The sequence below is a fragment of the Helicoverpa armigera genome, chromosome 17, assembly GCF_030705265.1.
Source record: "Helicoverpa armigera isolate CAAS_96S chromosome 17, ASM3070526v1, whole genome shotgun sequence".
NCBI lineage: Eukaryota > Metazoa > Arthropoda > Insecta > Lepidoptera > Noctuidae > Helicoverpa > Helicoverpa armigera.
Window position 1 is genome coordinate 756,266 of NC_087136.1, and position 15,846 is coordinate 772,111.

The 15,846-nt window shown below is 38.4% G+C and overlaps 3 protein-coding genes across 3 annotated transcripts; 1 reads left to right on the plus strand and 2 right to left on the minus strand.

Moving 5' to 3' along the window:
• The first annotated feature begins 2,747 nt into the window (after nt 1-2,747).
• LOC110381979 (uncharacterized) lies at nt 2,748-4,428 on the plus strand. Its single transcript, XM_049846147.2, has 4 exons — nt 2,748-2,809; nt 3,223-3,375; nt 3,720-3,857; nt 4,272-4,428. Exons 1-4 carry the CDS (start codon nt 2,759-2,761, stop codon nt 4,425-4,427), a joined length of 498 nt encoding a protein of 165 aa, XP_049702104.2. The 5' UTR covers nt 2,748-2,758; the 3' UTR covers nt 4,428.
• Nucleotides 4,429-4,900: 472 nt separating this feature from the next.
• Nucleotides 4,901-11,637, minus strand: LOC110381974 (neither inactivation nor afterpotential protein G). The gene is made up of 11 exons (XM_021342419.3): nt 11,312-11,637; nt 10,783-10,985; nt 10,339-10,563; nt 9,947-10,159; nt 9,406-9,569; nt 7,146-7,306; nt 6,746-6,867; nt 6,301-6,484; nt 5,849-5,996; nt 5,347-5,511; nt 4,901-5,036 (listed from the first exon to the last, which is right to left on the minus strand). The coding sequence occupies exons 1-11, from the start codon at nt 11,436-11,438 to the stop codon at nt 4,901-4,903; spliced, it is 1,848 nt and encodes a 615-aa protein (XP_021198094.3). The 5' UTR covers nt 11,439-11,637.
• Nucleotides 11,638-12,264: 627 nt separating this feature from the next.
• LOC110381976 (probable ribosome biogenesis protein RLP24) lies at nt 12,265-13,648 on the minus strand. The gene is made up of 3 exons (XM_021342422.3): nt 13,490-13,648; nt 13,085-13,407; nt 12,265-12,727 (listed from the first exon to the last, which is right to left on the minus strand). Exons 1-3 carry the CDS (start codon nt 13,568-13,570, stop codon nt 12,553-12,555), a joined length of 579 nt encoding a protein of 192 aa, XP_021198097.1. The 5' UTR covers nt 13,571-13,648; the 3' UTR covers nt 12,265-12,552.
• Nucleotides 13,649-15,846: the final 2,198 nt, after the last annotated feature.

A 15,846-nucleotide genomic window follows, 5' to 3' on the forward strand; every position in this document is an offset into this window, starting at 1 on the left:
TATTTACCTATAAGACTACAAGTTGAATTGGTTCTCACTGAAAATTCACACACACATTTGTGCTAGAGAGGGTGTTGCTTTTATCCTCTAGGTTGCCAACATTGAAAGGTTTTCTGTAGAGATTAATACGGACCCCTAAAACCAACAAGCGACTAATAACTCGGACTGATGTCTAAATTACCAGAACATAGTTCTACATCCAACCTCAATTTGGGAAAAAATAACATTAGTTTTAATGATATAAATGGAAGTTAACCAGCCTGGTATATTGAATATTTAAAGCGGTTATATTATATTTTTTTAATAAGAAAGAAATGAACCGAATCTTTCTAATTGTGTACATTATATCAATGCTTGTTTTTGGTTATTGGGCAGCTGTAAGTGTTAATATTTCCTGTATTGTGACGTATTGAACATAAATGTGTGGGGAAAACGGGGAAGACATTGAACAGAAAAGAAAAGGATGTATGGCTTAAAGGGTGCCATGATTGATAAAGGAAAGAATATTTTAGAATGTTGACGGAAGAATAAATATGGTTTAAAAACAGGGCCATCACCTACCCGGATAGTTTTAATATAATTTTGTCCCCAGGAATCTTTCCGGCAAGAACGAGCGAAGATGAAGTACTCCAACCCGAAGTACATAAGGGACGTGACCGTGTTCACAGGAAGGAAGAGTCGCAACGACCCTTACCTGACCAACATGACTGGCACCATACTTAAGCCGTATGGAAATAATGTCACTGTAAGTGGCTTGAAGGAACTCGTGGATAAGTATCAGCCAAGGGTAGATAAGTCGAGAAGCGAAGCATCGCTAAATACGATCCATGGATAGGTAACCATGCATGTTGCGGAAGGCCGTTAAATTTTGCAGTCATTACGAGCAGTGAGAAGAATCAACGTCTGGCAACCAGTGTTATCATTTGGTATCGGGTTGTACTGGTAACTTCTTTTAAGAAAGGGGAACTCCCTAAATGGGACACACTTTTATTAGAGTGAAAACTGACACTAACATAGTTGGGAAAAGGCCAAGCAGATGATGAAGTGATTAAGTGTTGTGAAATAAGAGTGTACCTAATTTAGCAATGGGCTTGCTTACTATGTTTCTCTTTAACTCCTGATCTTTGAATCAAGATGTTTGAATAGAAACGCCCATCTAGAGTATTTTATTCCAGGTAGCTGTAGTCCTGACCCTGAAGTCTGGCGGCGACTTCAAGTTTGCAAACAAAGTGTGTGACAGCTTCAAGAATAAATGGATGAATGAGTTCATGAGCTCTTTCACCAACTTGACCTTCAATAAATGTCCTTTGCCCGTTGTGAGTACTAGTATTAGTAGCCTCACTTAGTATATGCGATAGTGATTAGTTCGTTGGTATATTTTGCTGGTATTTAACGAGAACTGTATCCGCAAAATTTTAGTCCACCAAATATTCTTTTCGTCTATCAAGTACCAATGATTTCTCCTTTCTCCTCAGGCACGTTACACGTACATCAACATGGAACTTCCTCCGAAGAACATCCCGGTGCCCATAGCTGACGGTGACCACCTCATCAGGTTCCAACTGTATATCACGTCTAACAAGGAGCCGATCCTGGAGATTGAGACCTTGCTGCACTTCGACCATAATGCTAGGAAAACTAAAGCTAAAAAAGGCAAGAAAAATTAAATGTATTCTTGAAGAGACGAGTTGTTTTATTTTTTGAAAATGCTGAAAGAGTCTGCGAATCGGCTTTGGAAAAGTTCACTTACACTCACTTACTTCTTCTTCTTTCGTGTCGATGACATATCTTACACTTTGTCAGCCCAATATGCCGCCACAGCGAGAGCACGGCCGGATGCGCTCATGAGATCCTGCCGCGAGCAAGTTTCAGGCACTCACTTACTTTAGGCAAATGACCTAAATGACCTTTTTTGCATGCAATTTATGAATAAAATGTTTGAAAAAAAGTGGTTCCATGCACTAGTGATTATGTAACCGGTTGAAATGACAATAATTTGAATATTTACTATTCCAATCATAGCAAGTCTGCCATATTTATTTGTATAAATATGACCTAAAGTCATGCCAAATATCGTAATAAAAGTTTCCATTGAGTTCTATACGGAGGTATATGTTTGATTTCAAAAGTTGATTCTGAAACTTACACCTACATAAAGCTGAAACGTTTGCTTAAACGCGCTAATCTCTGGAAGTACTGGAGCGACTTATTTCTGATGAAGGCTAATAGTCTACGGAGAAGTTTCCATGGCACGCGGGTGAAAGCCAGTTGATAATAGTGTAGTCTGCCCCACGACCCTAAAACCAAAATATGACAATTAACTATCATGCACTGGACTGAAGAAACAGTTACCTAGGTAGTTAACCGTTTATTTTGTGCAACTATAATGTTATGTAGGTTTTTTTGTTACAAACCTACGCGCACACTGTAGATTAAACAGTCGGCCGACTGTTGGCCCGGGCGGTGGTTAGAAAAAAAAACAATCAAAGTCGACAAATGCCTGATCGTTGTTACGTGTGTAGGTAAGTACTTCCATTCATTGTCATACCAATCTACTGATTGATGAGCCCAAACAAACTATGCTATCGGGCGACTAAAAGTTTGTAGGTACCTATCGTGCGAGAGCGACCATTTAAACGATACAATTTATTTAAATTACATATAATCAACATAATACAAGCAATAAATGACAGGATGATATTTCAAACGAATTACAGACAAAGTTTTTAGGTAGATTTAAATTTATTTGTTGGCTAACATGACGCGTTTGAGTATCTTCTTGTTTTTATTATTAACTGCCAGTTTTGCTGTAAGCATCTATTTTTTTTTATGTTATTAAACTTAACACAAAATATCGGATAAATAAGTGTTACGGAAACAAGTGCTTGTGAATGGTTAACAAATAAACAATAATAAATCATTATTATTTTGTCCATTTTTAACCTCCGATGCAAAAAGAGGAATGTTCGATAAGTTTGACCGCTATGTCTGCCTGTGTCTTTGGCATTGTAGCATCAGTGTCAACAGATTTTTTTCATCAAAATCGGATCATTATGAAAAATTATCTAGTTCTTAGCTTTAGTCTTCTAATCTCTTGTCATAAGATGGCAAGCCTATAGGGGTCAATTCGGGCTTTAATTGACCTTGTTTGGTCTCTGTAAGAGCCCCGTATTTTTGTTTTACCTGTTTCTCATATATTTTTAATATAAGATTTTCCTATAGTGTCAGCTGCAGCAGGAGCGAGCGATGATACACATTTGCAACGCTAAATATGTGACGGATTGCAATGCCATGACCCGGCGAGCCAAACGCGGGGACATGTACAGAACTAACTTCACAGTTATCTCGAAATATTCTTGGGGTAATAATGTTACGGTAAGTACGATTAGAAATTAAAGTTTATTTACTATGTTATTACAAATAAACTGGACACTACAACCTCCCTTAAATAACAATCTCGACTATAAAACGATTAACCTGGATTTTCCATTTTGTCAGTGTATATTTTTGTTGGCTGTACATTTTTGTCGCAAAGAAGAAAACTGAAAAAACTTAACTATTTCTGTCCTTAGCGTCAAGATAAAGGTGTAAGATTATTCTGTGCCCTCTGTCATATCTGCTTTTTTTGTTTTGGCTAAACCCAAATATAATCTGGTTACATTTTGTCCTAAACGTGAGACTTAGCTTATTCGCCGAACTAATATGGAGGATATTTTCAGTTTAAACTGACGCTATATACCGAAGGAATGTCAATTCAAATAGCAAACTCAAGATTGTGTGAAATAAAGGAGGTCCCGTGGTTGTACCATTTCGTCACAAATTATTCGAATATGCGTGATACTTGTCCTTATCCTCCGGTAAGTTATTACCTTTCTTAACAGAATTCATTACCTACATATGTATTTAACTGGAACGTATGTATCAGTAAGTAGAAATGTAGAATTTTCAAGTGTTAAATTGCTTAAAATAATGACACAATCATTGTAACTAGATCTATAACTACCTAGGTAGGTACGGTAGACTGCACATCAGTGGTAACTGTCATGCATCTTAACTCAATAGTAATAAGTACGATTTTCCTATAAAACTGTTACCACTGACCTGAAGTTGACTGTACATACTTATTCAAATCATAGACATTATAATATTTTTTATCTGGTTGAATGAAGAGGATGAAATCAGTTGAAATAGCTAAAATACAATTATTCGACCTGTCATTTTCATTGTCTTTTAGTTCTTGTACTACTAAACTAATAAATATTGCGTTCCAGGGCGTGCTTGGGCTGTATAATTTGGAATTTTCAGCGAAGAACATTCCTTCATCAATTCTGAGCTTAGGAAAAGGCAAGGTGCTCTGCAAGTTCCTGTACGAAGTCACTAAAACACAGGAGCCTCTTGTAGAATCATCTTTGCTGTTTCGTTGCTAGTAAACAGAATTATACAGATTTTTTGTTTTATTAAATTCCAAGTTCTTACTACTTACTGGAACCTTGGTATCTTCTATGGAAGATGTAGGTACCTAATCAGCAGAATTAAGAGAGTGCTGGCTTTTTTCGAATTCAAGTTTGTCGCGTTTCTGCGAAAACCATTGCGAAACCATTTTTGCATGCGTGTACCTATGCCTCGAAATGAATTGAGAACTTCTATTAAATTGGTGGATTATAAGTAGGTACCCAAATCAGAGTTAGGTATCTACCTACTAGTTGCTTATTTTAGTTTCAAAAGAAAAGGAATAAAAAAACACGGTCGAATTGAGAACCTTCTCCTTTTTTAAGTTAGTTATAAACTTAACCACTTCACTGTCCTGCAGACACAATAGTCAAACAATCGGTGTGTATCACATATGACTCATGGGACAGGGAAGTTATTAAATAAAAGACATATCATTTAAACTACAAAGTTATTTATTATGTCCATATCGTATAAGGTCGGCCGCTCGCTCCGCCATCGCTATGATCACAGAGTTCGGGAACAGCGACACGGGAGAGGGGAGTATACTCGAGTCTACTACTCGCAGTCTTGATACTGATTTTACTCTGAAAAAATAAAGAAAAAAACTCAGGATAAAAACAAAAGAAGAGAATGGTTATTAGATGTGACAAGTATTAATGTAATAAGTGCCAGAAAAATTGGGCCACTTCGATAGAAAACCTTTTTTTCAGCACAAACAAAAAGACGTAGGGATAAGGACAAACTTTTGGAAGAAATCGTCATACCTTTTTTTGCTATTAGTGACTAAACTTTTAAGAAATTAATGCCATGATTCAATTAATAATCGCAAATCAACGAATCAGTTATTAACTTCGTAAGTTCGTTGTAAAAGTGCCACGAGTATTGTTTGCTTACCGTAAATCATGGTCTACGACGGTCCCCCCCGTGCAGGTGCCTCCCGCATGGTGTCCTGTCACCGCTACCTCCCTGATGATGCACTCCAGGTACGCGTCAGGTGGACTTGGTGGAACCTTTGGCTTTGGAGCTTTGGTTTCTTTAGGCTGTGACTGCTTCTTGCCACTTTGATAAAAAAGTTACGGCTTAGGCACGGCTTTAAGTGGAGGTAAATAAGGGGAAGGGACTTGAAAATAGGTTTGTTCCGTTTTGTTATAAAGTCAAAGTTAGAGATTTGTTTGCATGTGTGGTTACATGAAAGTTGTTACAAAATTTTAATTAGTCGAAGCCGTTGAAATAATTGAGTATATGAAAAATGCAGATATAATAAGGATACATTTAAATAGCTGAGGACCCCGAAATGAAGAGTAAAATCGTTGGGACAGTTTTTAATAACTTTCAACTTCAAAGCATTCCTGAACTTATTCATGAAAAATTATTTCCTAAAATGACGTCTACTCACAATTTCCTCCTCCTGAACACAGGTCCTCTCTGTTCCTCCTTGGTATACCTCCAGAGAGAGAGACATCGTTCGGGGCGCGGCCAGTGTATCCGAGCTCCTATCTCTTGGAATGCCTTTGATGATACCAACTGCTCCGCTCTTCGAATTGCTGAAGCAATCAATCAGTAAAATATTTTAGATAGTTGAGTTTAAAATAAGAATATTATACTTTACTTGTAGTAAAGTACTGCGAAATTGTGGACCATGGGTGTAGAATAAAGAGTTCTGAGGATAATGTTCATATAACTATAACTTTGTAAGGAGCATAAGGAAAAACAAGGACAGTTGGCAGATTTGAGCAATTGTATGGAGTTCTTTGCAACAGTCTCCAGCAAAAAATGCTAGGATTATAACTGGTTTTTGCTATTCTATCGATAAAACGCACTATTATAAGGGTATTTTTAATGTCCTACCTTTAACCATGCACTGGACATCAGAATACTGCTCCAAGTAATTAGGGTCTACCACGGGCGGCACCGAGGTGGTGGAGTCAGCCAGAGTGACACTTCCTCTCGAAGAGGGCTGTACGCAGGTGCAGAGAAACATGAAGCCTTCCTTCTTCGTGTTATTGTAGAAGGCAAATGTATCGCGGAATACCTGAGGGGTAAAGTTTCAGCTTCAGTAACCTTGGTGTTAAATCTTACGATTATATGAGTGCTTCAGCAAATTAGGTGTCTATCTACCGTAGATTTTTTCAAGAGATTACACACGGATTAATAATAATTATAGGGGCATGGTCATTGGTTTACGAATTGTGTCATTTACTTGTTAACCCATCTTTTTTATTTCACAAAAATGCATGAAAATTGATAACCTCTACAAAAACTATCTCTATCTTAGTAGTTTGGACCAACTCACCTGTGGCTTGTAATTGGATAGATCTCGTAGAAGCCTCTCGCTGGCTGTGCCCATTGAGAATAGCATAACGGCCGAGGTGTTTTGATATTCCACGCCTGATAGTGGAGGAAATGCTAATAGTCCTGGAAATTCGATTTTTATTTTAAGTCATGATATTTCATTGTGTCTCTGTCTATGGGATCACGCTATAATAGATGCGGAAACTTTTAATTAAAACGCTTCTCAGATTTTTAGAGAGACGGACTTCATTCGACTTCGGATTTTTAGAGACTGGATGTCATAAAGTCGGGATTTTTCTAGAATATAAGTTTCTACTCTCTTACATAGAAATGACATGGCACTGCCACGAAAATATATACTTCTTATTGATAAAGATTTCAACAATATTCCAGAAACTTACCAGTATTCTTCCAGAAGTACTCAGCTACCGTGCTGAAGGTGAACACCTTGGACAGCGTCACACTGACCGGTTTCTGTATGCTCACGTAGATGGGCATGTTCATGTGGTCGTGGAAGTTGCTGCCTACTGCCGCGTTTGATGATACCAGCTTTATTTTTAGCCTAAAATAATAGGATTCTTCATTTATCTTGACCCTCTAGCTAGAGTATCATATCATATCATTTATTTCCTTCCATAATGTAATACCTAACATGATTGTCACAATTATGGACCCTGATAGGCACTAGGCACAGCAAGATAGTTAGAAGAGACGAAGGCGTTTAGTGTGAGATAGTACATTATTATTATATTATTTTTGTTCATAGCTTTTATAGCTTTTATAGTATTAAGAATTTAGTATATACAAGTGGAGCCAGGATCCAGGTGTGTGGAAGCATTCTTTTTATTATTTCATTATTGTGGGAATATTGGGGTAAGTCACGATTATTCCTTATTGTATTGTATTTTGTTATATACGCCTTAATTGTATGTGACCTGTAGTGGTGGCCTAGTGGGTAAAGGACCAACCTCTCCCACGGCGCCCTCAGCTTCCGGCTGACGCAGGTTCTTACCGGACACGGGTGTTTTGGAAAGTTCCTGTGTCGCATAGGCCGGGAGCCTACGCCCGAATGCCACCACTGTGGCATCTGCAGCGAGGACTCCTCGCTGCACACGTTGGTGGAGTGCCCAGCATGGGCAACGCAGCGCCGTGACCTGGCAGCAGCAGTAGATGCTGCGGGCAGTCTTTCGCTGCCGGCTGTCGTGTCCTACATGGTCGGCAGCGAAGAAGGGTGGAACGCCGTCGCCTCCTTTTGCGAGGATGTGATGGTCGCAAAGGAGACGGCGGAAAGGGAGAGGGAAACTAGTACCACTCTCCCCGCCCGCAGTAGACGTAGTGGGCGTCGCAGGGTAGCCGATCTCCGGCCACCATAGGGCGCGGCCTGCGGGCGACAGACTAGGGGCGTCTGTCGTCCGAACAGAAACAGGCCTCGGGACGGTGGCGTAGTGTTGCGCGCGCCTCTCCTAGTTGAGTTCACTGTGGCCGCTGGCTGATGGCCACTTACGGTGACGGGGCCCGCCTTCAAACATCTGGCGGGCCAATACCTGTCGGGGGTGCGGAAGAATGCTTAGGCGATACCCGTGCCCTCGACACAAGGTAATTGGTGGCAACACTGGGTGGGTTTTTCTGGCACACCCCCTCCACCGACCCCAGGTGGAGGGTAGTCCATGAGGATTTTCCCCCTGTTAAAAAAAAAAAAAATGACCAACCTCTCAATGAGGGTTTTCTAAAATGGCGTCCACCAGGTGGCAGCACCGAGTCGTCAGGTCCAGATAACTGTCAAAGTGCTTGTCTTTACTATGAATAGTGAACGATTTTAGTGTTTTTTTTATTTTATAATTAAAGCACTGCATTATTGTTTTACTATTGAGGTTGAGTAAATAAAAAAAACTAAATCATATTGTGTTAACAAATTTTTCAACAAGCTTTTCCTTAGTACCAGTGACTTTTGCACCCTCTCTCTTAGCTCAATTTTTAGTTCGGAAACCTTATTCTGACCGTAGTCCATAATAAAATCAATAACACTTCCAATATAACAGAATTTCAATAAACAATAAGTTCGGCACCTATAATTCCATACTATTTGACAGCTGTTTGGACCTGACGCATACGAAGCGCCGCCTGGCGGCAGAAAAAATATCAAAAACCCTCATTATGAGGGCGCGGGTTCGATCCCAGGTCAGGCAAGTACCAATGCAACTTTTCTAAGTTTGTATGTACTTTCTAAGTATATATCTTAGACACCATTGGCTGTGTTTCGGATGGCACGTTAAACTGTAGGTCCCGGCTGTCATTGAACATCCTTGGCAGTCGTTACGGGTAGTCAGAAGCCAGTAAGTCTGACACCAGTCTAACCAAGGGGTATCGGGTTGCCCGGGTAACTGGGTTGAGGAGGTCAGATAGGCAGTCGCTTTTTGTAAAGCACTGGTACTCAGCTGAATCCGGTTAGACTGGAAGCCGACCCCAACATGATTGGGAAAAGGCTCGGAGGATGATGATGAATTGTATGTGACAAATATTTAAGTAGCATCAGCGCATTATCAAGTAGTTTTAAGTTATTTCAAATGTGTTAGATATGCTTGTAATGTTGCAGTACCTACCTGCTAATATAAATACATATTCTTGTCGTTATACTTCACCCCAAAAAAACACGAAACTCACCTGTGCAATAGTTCCGGTGGTCCGATTCCTGATAGCATCAATAGCTGCGGAGTTTTGATAGCTCCGGCTGACACTATGATCTCTTTGTTCACGAATATATTGTCAAGCTCACGATGATTTTGAAGAATGTACAGTGAGGATGCTGTGGTATTCTCGAATCGTATCTGGAAGATCAAGGTAACATAAAAAATAAAGTGTAAATTACTTGAATATCTATATTGAATAATTATTGTGAAAGTAATATCAGTAAACATAGCATTGGACTAGTAGTCACAAAGCGCTGCTGCTGTGCACGGTGTTTCAGTTATGATTTCCGGGTTAGAACAAAATTAGAGCTTAGAGAGTTTTATGGACTTTTCACGAAGCTTGAAAGTTGCCGAAAATGACGGTCCTGCGCACGATCTTTCCCCGGTCAAACAGCACAAAGGCTTGCGCACTATTTTACGTTTTACGTACTGAATGGCCTGTTTCGAGTTTGACAATCCGCCTGGTGTTCATTATTATCATATTGCATTTATAGTTAGGTTATCTATGTACTCACGGAAATCGCTTGTGTTTTCAACAGCACATGAAGATTTTTCCTCCTCAACGCAGGTTTCAAATAAGCGTCTAAACTAGAATGTCGAGCGCCATCTTTGACGGTAGCTGTGGGTTTCCTAAATACCGTGTGTTTGTCCTGGGAAGTTAATGAGGCTAGTCTGAATGTGTTCATCAGTTCATTCTCTTCGTCTATCAGTTTTAGTTTCATTGGCACCTGGAACATAAAGATATTTATCAGAAGAATTAGGATGTTTAGGGCTCACTAGATCTCCCATTCAATTAATTTTTTTTACACATTACACGATTTCGTTCGTTGTAAATAACTTAAGTAGGTAGAGGTACATACACGTAGGTAGGTCTAGATAGCCTTTTTCGAAATTCGACTTATCTCACCTTGGCTGCAGGACAGTCCCCATCAACAGCACAATGTCCCGAATCGAACTCACTCCTCACAGTTCCAAAGGCCTTTATGAAGTAAGGCCTCAAGTCCTCAGTACTCCACCCCTCGAAGCCTAGCTCTGTCCACCTGTCATAGTCTCCGGGAAGACCAAAGCCGTGCATTAGGAAGTTTATTTGGCCTGATCCTCCGAGGCCCCTGCCTCGTGGTATGAATTGTGACTGCAACAAAGAACATATTTTAAGCTTGACTATTTGGAATTTGACATACGAAGAGGTACTGAGATCTATTATAGGTAGTTGCACAGCGAAAAATCGTATGGATTCTCAGGAGCATCTAAATATGAACCCTATTACGGAAGAACAATTAACGTTAACGAAACTAACGTACCTAAATGTAGGTAACCAATACGTGCAACAAAAATATTTTCCAAAAGTTACCTGTCCCCAAAGACCAAAAGACGAGTATTTCTGCGGCTTGGTCCTCACAGCCCAGTCGTCAGGTCCCTGCTGGGCGGCTGTGGCTGTCAGTGGGATCTTGGTGAAGTAGCCCATGTGGTCCCCTGCTTCTACCAGTAGAACCTTGTTGTTCGGGTCCTCTGATAGGCGGGAGGCGAGCACGCAACCCGCTGTGCCTGCTCCCACTGGCGAAGTGTATTGGGAGCTTTCATTATCTACTTATATACTTGTAAATACGAGGCAAAGTAGGTACCGTCATCTATGGGTTTGTTTCAGTATAGGTATTGTTGTTAAGATGTTATTAGGTGCATATTCTGTAGGTAGTGAAATATGTACGAAAGGTGGCAATTAATAAATAAATAGCAAAAATATACAAGCACCTTTCTGTTCGGTCAGTACCTTATTCTGAATAAATGTTTGTATATAATCATACCTCTATCCTAGTATGCCTACAACACATTGCCCTTCATTAACTTCATGACTTAATAATTTAGGTATGTCTGAAACTCACCAATAATATAATCATATCGTTTCTGCGGCTTGACAACAACACTAGTGTACACATTCACATATCTTTGATACACCACATACGACACACACGCCATTAACAGCCCGAATATATACGAGTATAACGCCATTACTTCTTCTAAACTCCTTTCAAAACTTTTATAGCAATGTCTCGTCAAAAGGCATTTGTTTAATTGAATTATAAGGTAAACGGTCACCTGAAGACAGGAAGGAATGGATTGCAAAGCGGAAAGCCTGATAACCCCGCGGTTTGATTTGTATAATGTTATTTAATTCTTACGTGTGTTATAATTGAATTAGGCAGGGGTAGTCAACCTTTAGGAACTTTTCAATAAGACTTACTTATGTAGGCACATTATGACTGCATACATTCTTCACATGACTTGTGAAGTTATTAATTTGTTTCTCATTTTATACCTATGTAGTTTATAGGAATGTAAACAAATAAATGCAAGACCGTCTCCAAACAAAACCAAAAGGTGACACCATTAACATATAAACTGAAGTTTGTACATAAAATGTTGATGGCACCTGTCTGTTAAGAGGATTACTTTACGATGCTCTACCGCGGCGGGAAATCAATACTTCTTTTATATTACGACATGCAATATGTCATGTTGTGATGGATGCCGTAATTGTAAGGATTACTCGAGACTACTGGATACAATAGTTTCTATTACCTAAACTAACTTATTTTTTTCATAGAATAGGAAAATGAGCAGATTTTATTCTCCTAAACTGCTCAAAATCATTATTTTTCCAAGCTAGACAAACCCATTACTAGGATATAGGACTAGGATTACAATATTGGTTAAGATATTGTTGTCAGGTATCTTCATGGTTAAAAGATGAGTATATAATATAGTTTATAATATGGTAGGAGCAGGTATGCAGTAAAAGCATGTACAAGTACAATAAAAGACATTTTCACTATAAATAATTTAATTACACTGTAATAATCGATGAACAGAAAATAGTATGATTACTACAGAATAATTTACAATTGCATTAAGAAACTTGCTAGTTCACAATCTTAATTAAGGTCAAGTTAAACATTTGCAGTTATTCAGCACAAAAATATCACTGAAGACCTTTTAAGAAGTGGCATTATTTCTTGGTTGTCAAAAATGTTGGCATCTTGATTTTCTAACCAAAATTATTTCTTACATTAATGTGTTCAATCACAGTTCAAAATAATATGAACTCCTAAAGTAATTCACAGTTTTATAATTCAATGTCTCCGCCATCTTCAATCATCTCGCCAGTAGCGGGCACCATGACAGGTGCCTCAATGACTTGCTTGCGACCCTTTGCGTCAACAACCTCAATGGTCTCAGGCTCAATGTCCATTTCTGTCTCCTCTTCCAACTGTCTCTGTTTAAGACCAGCTGCTGGTGATCTGAAAAGAATTGATTTTTTAAGAATTGTTCTTTAAACTATACAGGGTTTTCGTATTTATAAATAAATATTTCTTAACCATAATGAAATATCGGGTAACTACCGCAAATAAAGTAGTATGAATGATGGTTGTATGTTTATACACTCAAGTTTGTTTTTTCTAATGTAGGTTTATACAGTGACATAACTCACTGTTGCTGTTCTTCATTTAGTTTACACACTTGTTGTCATGTTTGTCAATAGACCAGTAAACAAACTACAATTCCTTTGCCTATCACATATTTATCTTGCCTTGAAGTAACACCAGTAACAATACTCATATTTATTTAAATAGAATATAAATATAGTCAAAACTTACTTGATCAATGAGATATCCCGCTGTACTTCCCTGACATCTCTCTGCCACTCAACTTCTCTGCCCTTCCTTAGTCTCTGCATGATGTGGTTGTTGCTCCTTCTCTGTCTGATCTCCTCGACCTTCTTCATGGCTTCAATGGTCTTATTCCATAATTCCCTGCTGTATTTCACAGGAGTGTGGCGGCGTTTCTCAAACTCGAAAGATGGGTCAATAGCCAGGTCTTTGCCAGCGGTCTTACGGTAAGCTTTGGTCCATTTGGTTTTACGCGGGTTCTTCTTCTTTTTGAACGCTGCGTGGCATTTTGAACGACAAAATCTGAAAATCTGTCAAGTTGTAGGTTAGTGGCGCAATGTTGTGGAATACTTTTAATGTAAACAAAATAGGTAAATTATGTTCAGCGCTTACCTTGCAGTCGTTTCTGACGAATTGGATTCCATGTCCAGGATATATCCTGGACGAACAGAAATAACAAGTTTCTATACGCATTTTTTACACGTGCTGTTTTGTTTGGTCGCACGTCAAGAAGGAACAATATGGCTGACCTGACGTAATGTGACGTTTAACTTCAGTGTAGCCATAGTTAGTAGAAAAGTAATATTTACATATTTTATTCATAAAGAAATACAATGTTTTATTTAAAAAAAAAAACAAAAGGAAAACATTTAAATTCGCACCATTAAAATAAATATCCGATTTAGGTATCGAATGCACACCGCTGATTGAAAAAATTAAAATACTCTATTCCAAACTCTACTTCTTGTCTGTGACTTTGATCATGTAAAATAATGTTCATTTTTATTGTGTATTTTATGTGCTGATTTTTTAGTTATTGAACATAAATAAGTGCAAAAAATGTGTTGCAACGGATTGAAAATGTTATTAATATGACGTTTGTGTGGTGTTTGAGAAAGTGATGCGATTATTTATTGGTAAGTTTTCACCAAATTTGAAATGCCTAACTTTTCGACAGACTTAAAAACACCGTAATTATTATCTTTTTCTAAATTAACTGACCCCATTTGACCTTCGCACGTTGTTGTCAAATAAGTGAGCTCTAAAGTTATAGTTAAAATACTTCTGATTAGGCATTACGGACTTAGAATTCATTTGTTGAAAGTTAGTACAAATTTTTGACTTCCATGTCGCGATTCAAAATATCCCGCCGAATCAACGGTAAAGTCATATGTCAAAATCTTGTCGAGCAGAGGGGTTAAATAAAACTCGAAGACGGTTTAGGTTTGACATCATACTTTTTTATTTCTATTCCCCACTAGATACCACTAGTATAGCATCTCCACCAATCAGTATTACTAACGCCAAATAGATGTCGCTAGTTTAATTAGTATTACTCTTCCCTAATAGATGTCGCTAGTATTCCACCAACTTCAATTATTAGTATTACTATTCCCTACTAGATGTCGCTATTATGTTTAATTACAGTTAGGGTACAGTCTGTTTTGAATTTACCAAAACTGGATAACTTTTCAATCACCCTGCTCATTTATAGTCTTCCTAAAATACGTTCGTGTTTACACGCGGCGGTGAATGGTTAGCTTCTAAATTACTTAATCGTTCAATGCGGACAGATGATAATGAATGCATTTCCTCAGCCAAACGTGTGTAGACACAGATAGAATTACTTCATTATTTATAGCTATTTATTATGCAGTATCATATTTTTATGGACATGTACATTTTTTTCTCAGTTTTGGCTCGTTAGTGTCAAGTTCTACGATAAAAATAAAAAAGAACAAAGCGTAGGCTGCTTTTATTTTCCGGTGCATCATTAACTTTAGCAAGTAGATAGTCAGAGATGTAGATCGACAAAAACTTCTTCGTATGGTAAATATTATTAGTTATTCTTTTGAAGCTGAGATGTAGGATTAAGTTCAGTTCGTTCCGGTAAAATCATCAGCTGCCTAGCCTTTTACCAACAATGACTTCCAGTATAAGACAGTTCATAGCTGAGTAGGTTGCACTTTTATTCTTCGAGCGAATGCCTATCTGACCTGGAACCCATTAACCAGTCGACACTTTTATCTCTTGTTATAATTAATACCGGCAACAGACATTAAGTTGAAAAATATCTACTTAGTTCAAAAGTACCTGAATCTCAATGACAACCAAAATATCCAAAATGAGTCATGGATTCAAAAAACAATATAAAGCACTCTATATGACCTACCGTTCAACCCAGACGTTTATTAAAACAGATTGTGATGGTAATACCTGGTCGCCGGTGGTCCATTCATGCCCGCCACGTCGCCTAATGAGATGACCGTCGTGCGCAGATTCGCCATCGTCTCATTACGACCCGCGAACATCATTACCAAATCGTCATTCCCATTACGCACGCGTTTTGAATTCAAATTCAAAATTAGACGAAAAATTCTAACGCATCATTAAGTTTTATGGGCATTTAATTTATTTTTTTATGGCTTACGTGCGCTGCGTGAGAGGAGAAGGATATTGTAGGTGGTAATGTTGGTGGCATTTTTTATAAAGCACGTGATGTATTTTTTGCAAGTAATTAGGCTCATATTTTAGAAGTTTTATGAGATGAGCTTAGGAATTACGAGATATTTTCGTATTAGTCGAACCAAAAGCGTACGGAATTTACATTTTGAGCGTTTAGGATATTTGCAAACGATATAATAAGAGTAAATAATTATCGTTGTATTAGAAAGCAGAATTTTTCCCATTTTCCTCCGATCATTAAGGTGAAAGTGATCCAGAAAGAAATAAATTATGTTCAAAAGAGA